Raw genomic sequence first — 20,137 nt, forward strand, 5'->3', positions numbered from 1 at the left:
AGTACAAATAAAATGCATGACCCATTTTTCTCTTTTTTGATTTGCGTCTCCTACCTATTCTCCTGTTTACACTTTGTTGTTTCTTATTAATTTATAGTTTATGCGTATCCAACCTGATATTCCTCTTGTTGCTACAGGGTTGTTTAGTGTATTCAAAGCAGTAGAAAATCAGCAACACAGAGCACATCGCTATATTATGTTATATCACACACTAAACAAAAAAGAAATCTATTTAAAAAAATAGTACTGCTGAAAAAAATTGAATTGAAGTAGATCCTTCATACTAGGGCTGTGTTACATGGTAAAGCTTATACATTAAATGTTATTCAGCTCTAAACCCTGCATGTTGCACAGTGTGAAGTTTTTTGGTCTCCAATGTGTGGCTCTCCCAGTGTATCCATTCTGGGACTTTGTTCTAAACAGCTCTTTGAGGATTTAATTGAATGGCCCAAGCATCAATAAACACAAGCTTATAATAACCCCTCAGTGATTTTAAAGGCTGCTTTAATAAATCGTCATGTGAGGGGAGTGTATATGAGTTTGGAAATCTGCCTTTGGCTGTGTTTAAGTATTGCCTCGGTAGCCAGGCACTGCTAATTCATTATTCTATAGGAGAATCTGAACAACAACACAGCTGAAAAAAAGGTATTTGGAAATAAAAATAAATAAATTAGTGTAGGAATTAATCATCATTCTACCTCCTATACAATATACTTGATGTACCGTGCTGAAAGCATAACATAGGCCCCTGGGATTGCAAGATCTATTTCACTTGCAAAAAAAAACCAAAAAGACCCTATTTTGTTTCTATGGGAGCTATCACATAGGAAATCAGAATACAACACAACCATTAAAGTCACATTTAATCTTCACTCTAAATACATTATCACGTTAAATAATCTGTGGTGTTAGCATGGTGGAAATATAGGATGCGCTTGTATCCTACAAAGATAATTTCCCTCAGATTTAAATTTCAATAGGTCTGTCATCACTGCTATTGTAAGTGTGCATTCAACTCAGGAATTAATCAAATGTATCTCTCGAAGGATACAAAAAAATACAAAGCTTCCATAAACCTCATTTGAAAAAATATTATTGAAGCAAATTTATTAAACAGCATGAGATTAAATGCATGTTTTTTAGTTTTTTTTTTTTTTTTTTTTTTTTTTTTTTTTGCTATTTTTTTTAATCTTTGCTGACACAATTTCTTAGCATATTTGTTTCAGAATCCTTTAGCAAATACATTTTTAAATAATTGTGGAAACCAAAATATAATACCCTGTTATACTACTTATAAAATGTGTAATCATGCTTTGAATTGATTGGCAATTACATGGTTTCAGCATGTGTTGATTGTGCTCTATTTAGGCAGTGTAGAGAGGGTATTAGTGGACAAAGAGGGTCAGTGTGCACGTGCAGCAGAAACAATATGAAAAAAATGAAACCAGTGTAGTTACAGAACTTGTAATTATTACATAATCTGACTTTACTAAATAAAAAAGGCATACCTTATCATTACCGCAAAGTGGAGAATAGGGTCCAGTGCACTAGAGGTCGGCAGATACCTGCTTGGTTAATAAAAAATAAATAAATAAAGTTGCGGGCTGTGTATTAACTGCGGAGTGCTGAAAACCACAACTGTGCATCTGAGTGTGGGCCAGAGTATTTAAATGAATACGCCACACATCAGAATAGTGCCGGCTCTGGATTTGGATAAAGTGGGAATTGTGTGGCTGTTGCTTGAAATCCTGGTACTGTGTCCAATACCCCTTTCACACACAAATGCCGCTACTGAGCCACCTCAAAGACATTAAATAAAAAAAAAATTAAAATACCCATTCACACAGCACAAAATTGCACAATCTATGCCTGTATAATGGCGCCATAACCCTTTCACACACGCAAAGGGATCATGACAGTCAACAAATCGTGCTCATGGCTACAGAAACCTCACTTAAACAAGTTATTTTTTTTTTCTTTCGACACCGTGCAACTCAAATGCATTATATTACATACTCTGTGTATCATTTAATACAGCTATGAAGGTTTTGATAGGGGCACCTCAATTATTTTAAACACCCTTATTTAATATACAACTAAACATTCATTTTCATTAACATTGTTAAACCATCTTAGTTACTGTCATTAATTATCAGACTATGATAAAACTTGCAAAAAAATAATTCTAGCTATACATTGAACAAAACTGTTTGCTTTCCTCTCACTGTAAGAAAGATTTTTTCAGTTGCAGAGTTCAAGTTTCTTAGGAAATGTTATAGCTAACTTGAACTCCGCAACTGTTTAAGAGCTGGAAACAATTTAAAAGGTCTAATTAAGCAAATTATCAGTTCAATTAAGGGTCTAGTAAAGTAATTGAGAGCTCAGTTGGAATGAAAACCAGCAGACACAGGGGGTCCCCAGGACCAGGGTTGGGAACCACTGCTGTAGATCATTCACAGCCCCTCAATCTGCCTTCATCTTTGTTTTATTCTGCAGTTATTGGTTTAACACCCTCCACTTGCGTCCTTTACACTGAACACCCATTAGGTACCTTCTTCCTTCTTCAGATCAAGGTAGAGTTATTGGTTTCTGTCAGTCTGTAATCCCTACGGGGACAGACGAAAGGTTCTAATATCAAAGCGATGTCAACTCAATTCCAGTGGTTTATGGGCATAATTGCAGTGAGCTAACTGTCATTGGAATCGGTTTAAGCAGTTTGCAGCCAACTGTGCCTGTTTATTTTTCTTGTTTACTTAAAAAAAAAAAACAAACAAACATTACACTGTGGTGACAATTAAAATGTAATCTTTAGGATAATCATATCACAGTGTTTTGATACTGATATCCAATGTACAGTAAATCTCAACACACAATGATAATGATCCTAGCACAAACACAAAGGTTATAATCGCCAACCTTTAACATATAAAGATGTTAAATGTGTCCACCAAACTGTCTTTATATTATTATGTGCCAGTGCCATAGTGAACAACTACTGTCTATTGCCAGCAATAATACATGAATATACAATAGTTGCACATGTGTTGCTTAAGTCAGTCCTGCAGGCAAAGGTTTATACTTATGATTGCACGACCTTCAGCCCAAATTTAATACCATACTAAAACGTTTCACTAAAATTCCAATTTCAGGAGGCTTAACAAAAAAATTACAGTAACCAGGATATTTTACAAAGGTTAACAATGTTAGTTCATCTAAAGCCTTACCATTTAATAATTTATAATAGATGAAGCACATTTCTTTGCTCTTTTCTAAGCCTGGAAATGTGGATTTCTAATTGTCCATTCTGTAACTAACTTTTGTTAATGTTCACGATTGTGTTTGTTTTCCCCCCGTAGGAAGCTTTTGGCGCCTTCTGTTTCATGGTTTTTGCTGTTTTGTGCCTGGCTGGAGCCATTTTTCTTTATTTTGTCCTACCTGAAACCAAGGGCAAGACCTTTGCTGAAATCAGTCAGTCCTTTTCCAAGATCAACAGGGTAGCAGTGTCTACCACAAAGGAGAAAATGGAATGTGTTGCTGCAAAAAAGAAAGTGGAGAACTCTGACACAGAAAATGGACAAGGCAATGATATAACAGAAATGTGAAGTTCCATTTGACATTTAGGGGATTCTTGTAATTTTAACCTGGATTTTCGTAATCTTAATTTTGAATAAACTAGATGGTTAAAAATACAGTAGTTCCCATCAGAGAATTAAGGCTGGTTCACACTGGACAGACGATTCATACAAACGCATCACCTTGCGTTCAAATCATAGATGCTTTAGACAAGTTGATAGATTTCAACTTCCCAGCGTCAAGTTGGTGACGTCACTCGCGTTCAACCAATCACACACCTTTCTCTTTCCTTTAGAATTTTACAAGTAAAATACAATTGACCATTTATTATTTGAAATAAATTATACATATATAGATGTATTAGAAAATGTCTAAATAACAAATAATTAAGCATGTATGGTACCATAAATAAACAGACAAATAATCAGAATGAAAACTAACAACTCAGGAATTTAAACCTTGTTTGATGTGTGTCTCTCAGCAGCCTGCGTGCAGTGTTTACTGAAAGCAGGGTGGTTAAATTGAGCGGGTCAGCTCAACAAAGTCTCAGCGAATGACAGTGATTTTTACCATGAAACTGAATGATGTTATTTGCTGTCAATCACACAGCAATAATTTTTTTATGGAACAGCTGTTTATAAAAAAAAGAGGCACTGCGGTTTTACAGTGTATAAGTTCAATGCGGCTATGTCCAGAGAGTTGTCTTTTTTAAATCACTCAGAATGAACTAACGCAGGGAGATTGCTCAGTGTGAATCGTATGCCCAGTGCGAACCAACCTTCAGAGCTGCGAAATTTGGTGTTTAGTATTATCATGACTAAATTACAGTAAACATTTGTTGGGATTATAGGTACACCAAGGTATATATTGTTGAACACTTGGGTGTCAGACGGGCTTCACTCTCTTTTGACACTCGTTTATCTGACACTCATTCAAAAGCCCAGTGTAAATCCAATTGTAAATGTCTGTTTTTTTTTTTTTTTTTTATTAAACAGTCCAAGAATGGATGCAAGATTAAGCCCAATCACATATTGACCAGTACATAATTGCTTCTGGACATCTTCAGCGTCGACCAAATGCTTGGTCAAGTCAATCCTGTTGACTTGTTCTTTGTGGAGTCACTTGAATAAGGTTTATAATCTGATCACTTTTCTAGATCTGAACAATCTTATCCAGAAAGATGTTCATGCAAGTCCAATGTTACCACCAAATGTTATAGTTCAGTGGTTTGTTTGCTAAAATGCTCAACAGGTTTGCTAACTTTCAAACCACCCTGTGGTCCACTGTGGTTATCTATGCAGTACTGAGATTAAATATGTACATTAACTATAAAAAGTGCCAACAAAAAAATCATGTCTTTAATCCCAAGATCCCAAGGACACCTCAACCTACCACCCAACGGCCTTGGCCTGAATGAATTAAGTTAAGTAGTTGCTGCATTAACAACTCTAGTTTGGTAACATTTTATGTTTTTTTTGAAAAGTGGAACAGAGCTTCGTAAATCTGTCTTATGCTGAGTTTTACCTGCAATGCGTGCTTCCATTATGTTAATTTTGTATAGCTCTCATATTTAGCATAAAAAAACTATCACATGGAGCTTTGCTATGCAAATAAAAAAAGCTCTGTAGTCTGAGCAAGGTCAGGGTAAATTAGATGATCCACTAATCTTGTCTAACTCTGTTTTACATGCGGTGTGCAGTCGTTTTACATTAGTCTTTTTTCTTTGAGGTCATTAGCCATATCTATTGGGATCCTAGGTCTGTACTTTCAATGGTTTTAAAACAGAAAATAGACCAGTACCAGCTAATCAAGCTTCCAGACAGTTAAAATGCTAATTTACAAGGCAGAGTCAATTTTATTTTTTGTTTTTTACTGTACAAAAAGCATGTCACTTACTGTACAGTATGCTTGCATGACCTTTTGAACGGATTTTCTGATTGTCATATGAACGGTCATGCTTAGTGCATCTCCAACAAAGTGATACAATGGTCGGGTTCCAGTTTAGGAACTCCAAATTCTCTCTCTTTTGTCTTGACAATATGACTTAACATGCACATACAACGCACATTCTTCATGGTTTAGGGTGGGTAAGTCGTCTTACGCTAAAAAGCCATGCAAATTGACCAAAAAGAAAACTGTATGTTATGTTCACCCGACTAGTGAAGATCCCGCTTCGTACGTAAACTTGTGCAACATTCTACTACAACTAAAGGCCGTGACAAGCAGTTCTTTATTAACAACTGAGATCTGCTGGAAGTAGCCCTGGCAAGTGGCTTTGACCAAATAGAAAATAATAAGTATAAAGTACAAGGCTTTTTTTTATTATATTTTTTTGGTGGCCAAATGAGGCAGGGTGTACAGTTCTGCAAACACAACCTAAAAACTTTGTGGAAACCCAGTTTAAGAAAGCTGCACGAAATCAGTAGTCATGCAAGGCCAAATTGGAACTCAGACCAAAACATTTAAATATGTTAATATTAATTAGGTCATTTGTATTTGGAAGGAGAATTTCTCTCCTTAAACAAAAACTACATGGAAACCCAAATCACCTGAAAGGTATTACCAAAATAGCACGAGAAAAAGGTGAGACTTATTTTTCCATGGAAAAACTGCCATTGATACCTGTGTATATTGATTTCTGAGTAACACTTTAGTTTGGGATCCATTAAAAGTGGTTATGTACAATTTATAAATGTGATTAATTATGCTTAACAGATATATAACAGTTATATATCATGATTTGAAATTATAATACTGACGTACATAATACATATATGATTGAAATCATGTTTTGTTATATAATGATGGGAATAATATACTGTATATTATTAAAACAATTAATAAAAATAACCATAAATACCTGACCCATAAACTAGAATTATTGCAATACCCGGTGTGTCATTTAAATGCAAATCAAATCCATTAATAACAGTGATCAGCATCCCATAAGAGAAAAATAAATAAAGGTGGTCTACAAACTAATGTTAAAAGATGTTTTTTTTTCAGTTTATTTCTCCCACATGAATTGATGACACTTGATTGGATGGGTTGTACAGTATACGGTAATCATGGTTCAACATGTAAAGGAACTGACTCACTGTTAAAATGCTGTTCAGGTTAATTGGAAGTGTGCAGTTCTGTAGCTTCAAATGTATAACATGCTGTATGCTGATATGAAAGAATGTGTAATCAAAAGGAATTCTTAAATTATACTTTGCATAATTAGATTGGGGTGCCTCCACCAATGAGGATACATGACGCTTTTCGTTCTGGTTTGAATTCCTTTCTGAAAGACCCATGTAGACCTCAGTCTCACCTTAGGTGTCACACATAGAGAAGCTTGACAATACAAAATCATCCTACTTATAGGTTACTAGAGGACATCAAGCTAAGCATGTTATTTCTTTAGGCTGCACGAGAATACAAATAAAGCTGTCAATTTGGTTTTCCGTAGAGCATTAGGTAACAAACAAAAAGCTGTGATTATTCTCATTGCAAGCTATAATAATAAGTAGTATTATTTTATTTCATGTCCACGTGTGTTCATTTCCTACAATTTATTCCACTATGTGCACAGGACTCCAGGCTAAATGTTTCCCCAATGCGTACCGGACGAGTCCGGAGAGAAAATAAAGACACCTAGTTTAAATAAACTTCATTTTGTAGATAGGCTTCTTATTATTCCTTCGATGTCCTGTGTGCACTGCACTAAAAAAAAAAAAAATCCTTAGACAAATAACATTAAAAAAATATGATTGCTCGCTATTTAGCTTCAGAATCACACACTAAATGAAAGGCTACTACAGAAGCTGCTAAATTGAACATTAAAACAAACAACAGCTTTCAGAAAACAAACTTCAAAGTCAGCGTAGATAAAAAGTATTCCTGTCGGTTGTAGCCAGTGGTGTAGTCGAAGGTATATGCAGGTAAACGCCGTTTACTCACTTTTCATGTGGGCAAAGCAGCGTTCACCCACTTCTCATACAAGGGATACTGTGACAGGCTGACAAGTGGTGACGACAGGCCGCACACTGTCGTTCCTCCTCTGAACACCCCACCATGAGGTGAGAGAGCTGCAGGCTTTTATGCAGTCTGTGACTATCTCCCGACAAGCAACAAATTAATCACTTAATTAATTCAGAAGATGGCCACCTTCTACAAAAGATTTTTTTTAATTAATGTGGATCGGCTTTCCATCCCCCATGCTGCAACATAAATACAAAAACAAAACATATGGCCACGCCATCATTTTTACATAAAAAAAAAAAAACACGGCTCTTGCCGTCATATTTAAACACATAAATAAATCATAATGGGGCTACGACATCAACACAATAACAAATACAATAAATAAATCATAATACACCAATACAAAATAACACAGGTGGAGGAAGAGACCCTCTTCTAAAAATAAACAAACAATACATTTAAACCGCAGAGCTTCCCTACCGCCCTGCTACAGATACAGAGTTTACTCATTTCTACTCTCCTGTGATATTCAAATCCTGGGTTAAAGACCAGATATTTTTTAATGTGAGCATCTGTACAGTGTTGCTGCACGCAAGATTGACAGCTGAGAGCTCTTGCTTGTTTATGTTCTGTTAATGTTCTGTTGTTATGCCGAGTCCACACCTGAGCGAGCAATTGTTGTGTCCACATCCGAGCAGTTACTTGCAACAAGGTTCCTGCGTCAACAAGTTTCATTTTTTTTATGATAACTGAGGTGACAGGGTTTATTTATTTATTTAATTCCATCTACAAGGTCAATTTTTTTTTTTTTGGTTTTGACAATTGAGTTGACACGTTGTCTTTTTTTGGTCAGGTTGTAACATGTCCAGTAATTAACGAGGAAGAGTTAGATGTTTTTTTTTTTTTTTTTCAACTGTTGTTATTTTAAATGCCATACTCCCTAAAGAAAAAACAAAGCCACGCAAAAGCTGGACAAAAACATTTAATTTTACCACCGACATTTTTAAAATTAGCCCTTCTTCATGACAGGATATGCAAGCTGTGCAGTCAGCATTATAAGAACCAATCAGAGTTCGTAAATTGCCAAGTGATTGCCTAGGTCTCCAGAAGTCGCTCAGGAGGTTGCTTGGAAAGCAGAGCCAGGCTCTACTTCGAGCTACTGGTTGCGCAACTGCTAACAACTGGTTGCAGGGACATCCACTTATAAGCGGCTTGACTGCATGCAACTAAGTTGCTCAACTAATCGCTCAGGTGTGGACCCAGCTTTACACACACTGGACTTGCAGGGTGGTGCTCATATCCTTCATCCTAGCCCGCAAAAGGAAGCTCACCGAACTGTTCAGTGAAGCGCATCGTTGATTCTGTGACTGTTCACGTGAACAGCACCTGAGAGAGGAAATGACTGTATATTGGGGCTCTGGTTGGCTGATAGTCAATAGCAATGTATCTGTTCATGTTTATATGTTCAATCTATCTGTTCAACTCCACCAAACTGGAGTTTGCCCACTTTTTTATTTACCATTACACCATTGGTTATATCCAAGTTAAATCAGTACTACAGGTACTAGATCTAGCACAGCCACCTCGCTTCAAACAACCTGCTGCTTACTGTTTAAACACATTTAGAATTTTAGCTTTTAATTTTGCTTTCAGATGAGGCTTTTTGAGTAATGGCTTCTTTCTTGCTACCCATCCATACAGGCCAACTTTGTGTATGGATCGGCTTACTATTGATGTGTGAACACTGACTCCCATCTCAGACACAGAACTTTGCAGATCTCTCAAGGTCATTGTTGGCTTCAGAGTGACATCCCAAACCAGTTTCCTGCTTGCCCGGCTGCTCAGTTTGGGAGGGCGAAATGATCTGGGTAGTGTCTTAATGATGGTCTTCACTGTGTTGAGAGGGATAATCAGCGTCTTTGAAATTGTCTTGTACCCTTCTCCTGGTGCCTCTCTACCACTTTATCCCTGACTTATTTCAAATGCTCCTTGGTCTTCAGGGTTGCTTTGTTGGATCACTATGTGAGTTGCAGCTTGAAAGTCTTTATATACCTGAGGGAAATTATCTACACGTTAAACCACTTTGAGTACACACAGACTGAAACCATTTCACTAATTTTATGACCTTTCAAACAAATCATTTGCACCTGAGCTGATTTAGGGCTGCAGTAGCAAAGGGGTTGAATACTTATGCAATTGAGATTAATCTGTTTTTCTCTGTAAATCTTACTTAATTATATTCTATATGTATTTTTTAACTTTATCAATGTGTAGCAGTTTGTATAAATTGTACATGTAAAGTCTAATTTGAAAGCGTCGTGGAGTACGCTCAGGTGCCAATAAAATGTGAAAACTTATTATATATATGCAAAAGGCACGGAAGGGTGGGTGATATACTATAATATCACTTCAGTGTGTATGATGTACTCTATTATTAAGTGTGTAGCAACTGGTGAAAATACTAGAATCTGATTGTCTGAGACCTTCTCCCTAGTCATTAGACATGTGGTGATAGGGGCTCCCGAGTGGCGCAGCCAGTAAAGGTGCTCCACGTGGAGTGCAGGATGCGCCCTGTAGTCTGGGGATCACAGGTTCGAGTCCAGGCTATGTCACAGCCGACCAAGACCGGGAGTTCCTAGGGGATGGCGCACAATTGGCCGATCGCTGCCCAGGTAGGGAGGGCTTGGGTCGGCAGGGGAATCCATGGCTCACCGCGGATCAACGACCCCTGTGGCCGATAGGGCACCTGTGGTTCTGCAGTGGAGCCGCCAGATCTGTGTTGTCCTCCAGCACTATAGGTCTGGTGACCTCACTGAGGCTCTGCTCCCTGAGTCGGCGGGGGAGTTGCGAGTGGTGAGCCAAGGATACACACTAAATTGGGAAGAAAACCAGGGTAAAAAAAACTGGAGATGACTAAATTAAATATATAATATATAATGTGATAATATGGTGATAACACAACAGCACAAACTTCTTTCTTCAAAGCGGCCTCAGCCCAGTAAACAAAATCAAACCACCAACTGTAAACAAAGCCACTTGAGTCACTCAAGTATGACAGCAATCCCTAAGATTAACTACAAAAGTTCGGCAGCTGAAAACATGGAAAAAGAAAATGTCAACATCTCGCCATACTGAGGAAAATGAAGGAGATTTAGACAAACTAAAAATGAATAAAACTGAGGAAAACACCAAGCGCCAGAAAAATGAGCTATGAACGTTTTACGTGACTGGCTAACTGAAAAGGACATTGACATTGATTTAAAAACAAAACATGACAAGCAGCAGCTCCATCTACTGGACAGACCCCACACATACATGTTGAAACAATGAAGGATAACGTCCAGTTAAATATCTACAAAGCCTAAACAAGAAACTATTATCAAAGCTCTAAAAAAGAAAATATTATAGAAAACAGTTTAAAAATCAAATGTTTTATTGTTAAGCTAACAATTGTAGTTACTGTGGAACTACTTTTTCTCTCAGTGGAAGGTTACACAAATAAAAATTATGAAAACATGTTTACCAACAACAACACACTCATAGACCCATTTAAGAATAGCAATAATACACTCCAAGGTCTGTGTGTTATCAAGAGATATCATCACTTCAAGGCGTGGTGATATCTCATGATAACACACACCATGCTGTGTATTATTGCTTACATATATTTATATTATTATATTATATTATATATTATATCACAGACTCTGAGGTGCCTTATTGCACTTATAAAATGGGTTAATTAACTAAATTGGAAAAACAAAAAAAATGTAAAAACCTTTTTTTGATTAACAAAAAGTTATTTTTGTTAAACATCCTTCCGCCTTAAACCGAGTTAAGAAAAAAATAGTCCCACAGAACATAAAAAAATGAATGAATTAAAAAAATAAAACGATTTATAGGTGTTGAAGTAAACATTGCCATTGAAACTGCAGTTTTTTTCTTTATTTAATTTGTTATACTTCTTGTAAATGAATCTGCTTTTAAATCACGCAGACCCTTCCTAATCAATCACCCTTTGTTATTCAGGGAAGTGACAGGAGGTATCCATACCAGATTAGCTTCAGTGGCAAGAAAGACATTATTTGCGTTATGGAATACCCGGTTACTTATCAAACTGACTTTGCAGTTTACGGCTGGACAAATTGGGGAACTACTGGGCCCATGTTAGAAACGATTTAAAAGAATGCAAGACAACAGAAGAGATACCTGGACAAATTTAAACGGAGAGAAAGGTACGGCAGTAATTGTCGAGATGTGTTTATAAACATCCCGTATCAGATCACACAGGCAGGGCAGGATATGCAACCGACCAGGGTTGGGTTGCACCAAGCTGTGTGTAAGTTCTTACATAGCTTTGTCAAACCTTGTAACCTTGATTTTACACTACATCATTACTAACTTTTCACGGGTTGCACAAGCTATGATAGTTATAAAGTAAGATTAGTTTTTGCTTAAAATTTACGCATACCTTTAGGGAGGTGTAAGCAGTTCGTAGAATTAATGTATATGTATATAATGTAATTAATGTATGTATTGAGTATAATGTCATACCTGCGATTTCCAGTAGAAAATATTTTTGATTTAGCTGCCTTGTCAGCTTCTCTGTCAGAGGTGACGCTAGGGAGACAAATCGTAACAACTGGATTTTTATAAATAACACAGAGAAGAGTGAAGGTTTAAGATATGAAGTACAAACAAAAAAGTTAGCCCTTGCACTTTTAATATCTATAGCTAAACATTCTTAATATTCCAATGAAGTTATATGTTTATTTTCGGTAGTTTAAATGTCATCTCCATACTTGTTTCTCCAGTGGGAGTTTTGATCGGTATCCCTGACAAAGCCGTCTGAAATATTCTCACTTCTAATTGGCTACCGAGCAGCGATGATGTCACCGACATAGTATGAACTGGTCTCAGTGATAAACTAACAAAGTATTGTCTTAAGAACATTTGGGGCAATTGAAATAACAGAGTTCTTAGTTATAAACTAACTAGTCACAACTAAAGACTTTGTAGAGACTTTACATTCTAACTTAGGAATGAACCTATGCATAGCAGGTGCAACCCAGCCCAGTGGAGGAGTATGGATGGAATTTAACCATCAGTTTTTGACCCAAATCTTTTTATAAAAGCTGAAAGTTTAATATATTTTTAAGAACTATTTTCAGAATAGGATAGGGAAACATTGTGGTTCTGGCAGAGTTCAGGGACAAGGAGCAGAACGATCAGAATGGAGAGTTTTTAATTGATTTGAATACTTTTTTTTTTTTTTTTCACTACTTGAATTAATCATTGGTGTTCAATTCAGACTCACTCAATGTCTTAAGTGCAGTTCGATTTCTCAAAAGGTCGACATTTACATAAATCTCGTCAGTCATGTTTATTGTGATAAATTCCAATATAGCTTCCTTTTTTTAAGGCTAGTGGTGTATGGATATCTACTAGTGATTTGCCCTTTTTTGGGAGGAAGTGCCAAGATAGTTAAGGAAAGTTTGGAAACACTTGCGGATTTTACATAGTTCAGAAAAATTGAAAAAAGTTTTTCTTAAGGCCCCAGTTGCAGCATTTTAGGTGATATTTTAGTTCACAGTAAACATAAAAGAATAATTGACAGAATAGGTTCTACAAATACTTGCACTAGTACATGTAAAGTTTGTAAATACATGGACAAAAGTAAAAATATAATTAAACATAAGAACAACACATATCCACTAAATACTAATATCTACTGTAAAAATAGCAATGTTGTTTATGGAATAGCCTGTGAAAAATGTGATGAAATAAAATATGTTGGAGAGACTGGAACAACTTTATATAAAATAATTCAGAACCACCTTTCATTAATTAGAAATAAAAAATGAATGAACCAGTGCAGCACTTCACCAGTCAAGGACATGACATAAATGATGTCAAGTTTGTAGTATTAGAGCAGCTAAAATTAGACAATGTAAAAGAACGTAAATGGATAAATAGACTGAACACGATTATGCCAGCGGGACTCAACAGAAAAGACTGAACTAATCAAGGCAAATCAAGGCTGATCCTCAGAGCCAGCATTGCATGATAATATAAATCTAAGTTTATATAAAATAATGAAAATCAGAATAAATATAGACTTAAAGATATAAGTAAAAAATATGCCACAATATATAGAACACCATTACATCATGTAAGAATAAATCATGGATTTGAATATAAACAATAACAAGTAGTTGTCATGCTTTTGATTCAAACACAGGCTCCCTTGAGAAAGAAAGATATAGATATATATATATATATATATATATATATATATATATATATATATATATATATATATATATATATATATATAATAGATAAAGCATTATGATTAACAATAATAATACAAGATAAAATACAGAAGTTACCACCTCTGTCATTGTTTATAGTAATTAAGCAGACAGTGACAGTGACAATTTTGTAAAGGAAATAAAAAAAAGATGAAAACAACTCAGAAGATGATTTTATGTCAGGGATAATGTTGATAATCATCACAGGAGGCTTCCTAGTACATAAACTCCAAGCGAGAGATCTCTAGGGCAAAGAAAGACAACTGAAGCTTTTTCCAGGTGACTAAAAAAAGACTCATGTTTTTTTTTTTTTTTGCGGGGAAGGGATGGGTTGTTTTTTTTTTAAGCAACACAATGATATTGCCAGTGGGCATTGTCTGGCTTGAAAAAGAAGAGAGCTGGGTTGACAGGATAGTGAATCTGTTGGTTAGAAAATCAGAAGAAGTGTAGATACCCTCAACGTTTTCCAAATATTTAGTTTCTGTCCTGCTTAATATCTCAATGTATTTTATCATGCTTGATACATTATAATTTGCTATTGCTATTTTTGCATGGATTATTTAAGCAATAGTGTCCATTGATGATGGCTCTACCATGTGATAGTGAAAGTCAAGGTCAACTATTACTATTAGAAAATTAATTTTACAATTGTTTTCTTTAAAAAAAACACCTGCAAACCCAGATCTACCTTGAACTTGTATTGATTTGTCAGGTACCTTTCTGCTTTGTAAAGACGTTTTAAGAAAATAGTTCCAAACATTTTTATAAATAAAAAAACAAGAATGACATACGTATAAAAAAAAAAAAAAAAAGAGTTTTTTATTGACTTGTTAGCGTTGTTTGAGCTGACAGGGAGTGGATTGGCTGGTGCGGTGGTGACAGGAACAGGATTCACTGCTTGATTGGTTGGTTTTGAGTCTTGTTTGGTGGATCTAGCTGAGGATAGTATTGTAGACCAGTTGTGATTTTGCTGAACATTTGCTGTCCAATAGCTGCAAATTGAGTTTCCATTACGCCGTCCTGTTACAGGCATTATTTCTCTTGTTTTCTGTCCAGACCACCATTAGATAGAAGTTGAACAGCTGTTGCTTTCACACAGATTTGTGTACCTATTGGTGAGATTGGCTTTTTCACTGATGGTAGCCATTAAGTTTAGCTGTAAGCAGGAATGTAATTTAAAACAAAAGCTGGTATACATGCGGAGTGATTTTAAATTTGATTCACAGTTGTGCTGAGATGTTCCAGCGGGCATCTACCGTCTATTACAGCCCGCTAGAGCTGAAAGCTGATTGGCTGACGGTACTGAATCGTTTTGAAATACTGAATAATGTCTTTTATGAACCATAGGGCTTGTTTATAAGCTTGGTTATACTTTCAAATAGGGGTCAGTATTTTAAATAAGCAACTATTTAGCATATATTTAATTCTTGGTGGTATTTGGGGTATTTATGAATGGCTAATTCTAGTATTGGTGTTGAATTATATATTTATTTTATTTTTAAAAAGATTATTCACTGGAAAAAACATCCTGTTTACAAAGGCGTCCCAGGAGGAAAGCAGGAGCAAGTTACTGTTACATACAAGTGTACAGTAAGCACGCAGTTTCAAAATACAGTAGTCCGTGGCATGTCCGACTGCGGTGGAACCAGAGTAAGGGCGGATATGTATGAATGTCGGATGAATGAATCCTGTTTTAAATACCATTAGACACAGCTGTAATAATTACTATATTCACACAATTATTGTTTTGAGATTCAGCTTTTAATAGGGAGCTCCCCTAAATCCCTTGTTTGGAAAGATACAGTACTAGTGCTGTATATATTTACATTAGCGTCAGGTCATTTTTACACAGTAGCAAAATGCATAGGTTTATGAAAAAAAAAAACTGCAAGTAGTGTCCATTTAGTCAAATAATATAGCAAAAAACCTGAAAACTGAAGTTACAATAGAAATTAAATGTGCAGGACTTGCATTACTGTTTTGGAGCAAAAAAGTCTTGAATGCCGGTTTGTTTGAAGGTTTACTTTTTAGCAGACGTTGCTATCATCAAAGACCGGACAAGCGAAAGCCCAGTTGGATCTTCGAGTTGCTGTATCAATCACAGTTATTCCAATTCCAAAATCTTGTGTTATTTTATCCCTGGGAACTCCCTTTTCCAGAAGTGAAAGTATTTCCAACGTTTTTTCAATTGTAAGCACAACTTTCTTTCGCTTTTCCTGTAGCCATTTAGCATTAGCACTGTACACATGGGTGATGTTTCTGAAGAGCTTGATCATCTTTATCTGTCTCAATTTTTCAGATTCAGCAACACAATGAATGAAAGAAGTATTTAAAATTTACAAATCAAAATATATATTTTTTAAAACCACACAAATGGTATTCTTCAATTAAATGTTATAATAATTGGACTTACTAAATAAAAATAAAAAAAAAAAAACTAAAAAGTGAGATGTTCATTTACTGTTAACAATTCCAGCAGAATAACACATTTCTAAAATACTACTATGATATAATGACAAGATCAGTCCAAATAAGCATCCACTGACTCGACTGAGCTTCAGATACATGATGTTATACTAAATTATATATATATAATATATATATATATAATCTATATATATATATATATATATATATATATATATATATATATATTATTTACTCATAGCATAGATCATCGTGTCGTGGGAATATACTAGGGACAAATCCATGTAATTTTGTAGGGTGCATGTAACGCACAAAAAAGGAGCTAATATTGAAACAGCTTTATACGGTCAGACATGGCTGTAGCATAGCAGAAAAATCGTAGATTCCTCTACCCTCACCTCTGGATTACGACGTGTTGAAGGATCGTGTCTACAGTACTTACCTAGTGGCGTACTGCCTTCCCTAGGCATGCAGATGTTGGACCACATTTAATTAAGTAATATCACAGCATGAGATTACTTTCTTGGTGCCTTGGCTGTGCGATAAATTTTGAAAAATCAAATAAATAAAACATAAATCCTAATAAGAAAAGTGACTACAAAACAACTTGATTTAGAGGGGTTTGACATCCAGCATGAGCACGAAAGGGGTATTTTTTTTTTAATAATTTAGTAACTGCCATTTATTTTATTACTTCCTCCCAATTTTGCATATCCAGTTATTTTTAGCCTCAGCTCACCGCTACCACCCCCGTGCTGACTCGAGAGCGGCGAAGACGAACACGCACTGTCCTCCGAAGCATGTGCCGCAAGTCGACTGCTTTTTTCACACTGCAGACTAACCGTGCAGCCACCTCAGAACTACAATGTCTGAGGACAACACCGCTGTGGGCAGCTTACAGGCAGGCCCGCAAGCGCCCAGTCAGACTACAGAGGTTGCTGGTGCGCAGTAAGCCGAGGACACCTTGGCTGACCTAGGCCACCCCCCTGTTGGCGCTCGGCCAACTTTTTCCACCCCATAGGAGCTCCCATCTACGGTCAGCAATAGACTAGGCTGGACTCAAACCGGCGGCTTCCAGGCTAAGGGCGCATCCTGCACTCCACTCAGAATGCCTTTACCAGATGCTTTTATTTATTTATTATTCTGTGGCAGTCCCTTCAACATCAACAATATAATAAGAATCCTTACACATTTCCCCCAGGACCTTTAACATTTCAGTAAAAAACTGAAGCTGTCTAAACTCACTAATATTTAATCTAGGGCAATCCAATCCAATTTTTGCTTAAAGAGCCAACTTCCCAGTTTCAGTTTGATTAAGGGAAAGTGTGTTTGAAAACAAACATTGGAGGTATTTATAGGCTTTCCTGATGCCATGGTAACCAGTAAATCTAATATCTTTGTGATGTCATTCACTATGTAGCTAACGATGTAATAATCTACTGTTCCTTTCTATTTAAACCTTCAGGCATCATGGTAGTCTATTTATCAATTTATTTTCTTGTATTGTGCTATATTGTATATTATCTAATTCAATTTTCTTTTCTAAAATCACAAACATTATCCATGGTGTGTCTGTTCTTGTAAAGTGATGAACTATTGGTTCATTTTCTTTTGTATTTCTTATATTTGATAAGTTGTTCTGTATTCTTTTATATAGTGATGTACCTGTCTCTCCTATTTATTTTATTTTATTACATGGTATGCAAAATATACCATCTACAAGGTTTCTATCCTTACATGACAGATTTTTTAAGTCAGAATATTTATTTTCTTTATTTGCAATCAACCCTCTACATGTGCTTTTACAGGTTGCAATGTCCCTTAGTGTATCTATGACCTTTATGTTTACTGTGGACTAAAATGTCAGCTAAATTTGCATTCCCTCTAAAAGCTACGATCGGTTCTTTCGGAAATATTTTATTCATTTTTTTCTGAATTATGAAGTATATGTAAATGCTTTCAAACTGTTTTTGAAATGTTGGATAATAATTTAGAATATGAAATTATTAATGGTACTCTCAACCCTCTCATCCCTTTTCTTATAATCAAGTAATTCATTCCTATTATGTTTGTCAACTTTTCTCAATTCTCTCTCAATCATTTGTTTTTTTATATCCTCTTTTTTTGTTAAGATGTATTTTTACTTCCTTTCTCTGTTTTTTGTTGTCATTTTCATCAGAATGCATTATTTTAATCCTTATGTCACACCACACTCTCTGGGTTTAAATTTAATCAGTAGCCAACTACGCCACAGAGGGACTAATATGGGGCACTAGGCCTCTAGCAACACTAAATGCAACCCTAAAGCAACAGAAGTTCATAAATATGACCAGTTGGAAGACAGATAGACCATGACAAGAGAGACAAACATGAATGCAGTTTCACTATCAATATTTATTTGTCCTTATAAAATCATTAAAATATGACAATAGAATTACTATAAACTAACAATACCAAAAGTTACCAATAAATATTAAAAAAAAACACAGCACACACTAATTTGCTAGTGAACAAAGTATCAAAAAAGTAACAAAACATACTATTTCACTAGGGTGGAAAAGTAATAATAAAAAGAAAAAGTTTGGCCACCAAGTCACAACAGCCACCACTGGTGGTCAAAAACCCTATTAGGCAATTCACTAATTAAAAAGAGGACCAACTACTTCCCTTTAAAACTGAACCCTTTCATCCTGAGTCCACTCTCCAGTACAACCTGCTTGTTCTACTGCATTTAGTATCCGTGATTTCTCTTTGGATCCACGTCTCTGCTCTCTGCGTATCTGCTTTCTTCGATGCTTGTGGCTCAATCTGTCTGTGTCTGCTGTCCTGTGGCTCTGTATCTTTATATCCACCAAACTCCTCCCTTTACTGTCCAGAGTGAATCAGTTGTCAGAATCTATTAATGTTATTTGTAAGAGCTACATTTCCCAGGATCTTTGCGGGACAATGCATAAACTTTCCACTGGAAGTGACATCACTCACTCTCAACCCCCTACCACCCTGGATGTCGTTCTCTACCAAGACACATGGTAAGACCAAGTTTAAAATAATAAAAACGTGCACATGCAATCATAATAATAAAAAAACAATATGCGCAATTCATCCTAAATAAAGCAAAATCGAACTTAATTACCAAGCCAATATAAAACATTTTATAAAACATGCTCAAAATAACTCACTCAAATAACTCATGCACGTCTTACTGTGTGTACCTCTGGCAGCTGTATGACAATTAACAACGTTCAATGATGTTGTGAAAGTCTCCTAGACATTGGTAGATTACACTATGTAACACAATTTTTGTTCCTGGGTAGTAAGTGTTATTTCCTAATTGCTTATGCCTCAAAAGTATAGAAAATGGCTATTATTCCCCACAAACTTTGCTTTTGTGACCAGGACAGTGATATTTTGAAATTGACCTATTTCCAATGAGAAAACAGGCGAATTTGTGTCTTTTCGTTCACATAAAGTCAGAAAAAAACAACATATGAATCCAAATTAACATGTATTTATACTAAAGTAATACAAAAATGACTACAAAAGATTTAGAAGTAAGTAGTTTTTCGAGATTTACGATTATACTGTAAATCACTTTCACAAATCAGCCCCCAAATGTAATCTCCCATCATGTTCTTGTTATACTGTCCTTGGTAGTGGCGTTCAAAGTCTAGTATATCCTAATGGAAGCGCTCGCCTTGCTCCTCCGAGTACACTCCCATGTTGTCCTTGAATTTATCAAGATGAGCATCAAGGATATGGACTTTGAGGGACATCCTACAGCCCATTTGGGGAATTCATTGCACTCCAGGATCTTCTTTATCTGGGTCCGACGAAGACACCGGCTTTGACCTTTG

General features: G+C 35.9%; 1 protein-coding gene across 1 annotated transcript in view; it reads left to right on the forward strand.

Moving 5' to 3' along the window:
* Positions 1-3,843, forward strand: part of LOC121327741 (solute carrier family 2, facilitated glucose transporter member 9-like) — a 136,143-nt gene extending 132,300 nt beyond the window's left edge. Inside the window, exon 12 of the mRNA XM_041271954.1 lies at positions 3,357-3,843. Within this exon, the coding sequence (XP_041127888.1) occupies positions 3,357-3,602 (246 nt within the window). The 3' untranslated portion in view covers positions 3,603-3,843. The remainder of the gene's footprint in view (positions 1-3,356) is intronic.
* Positions 3,844-20,137: the final 16,294 nt, after the last annotated feature.

The sequence above is a fragment of the Polyodon spathula genome, chromosome 1 (genome assembly GCF_017654505.1).
Source record: "Polyodon spathula isolate WHYD16114869_AA chromosome 1, ASM1765450v1, whole genome shotgun sequence".
In the NCBI taxonomy this organism is placed as follows: Eukaryota; Metazoa; Chordata; class Actinopteri; order Acipenseriformes; family Polyodontidae; genus Polyodon; species Polyodon spathula.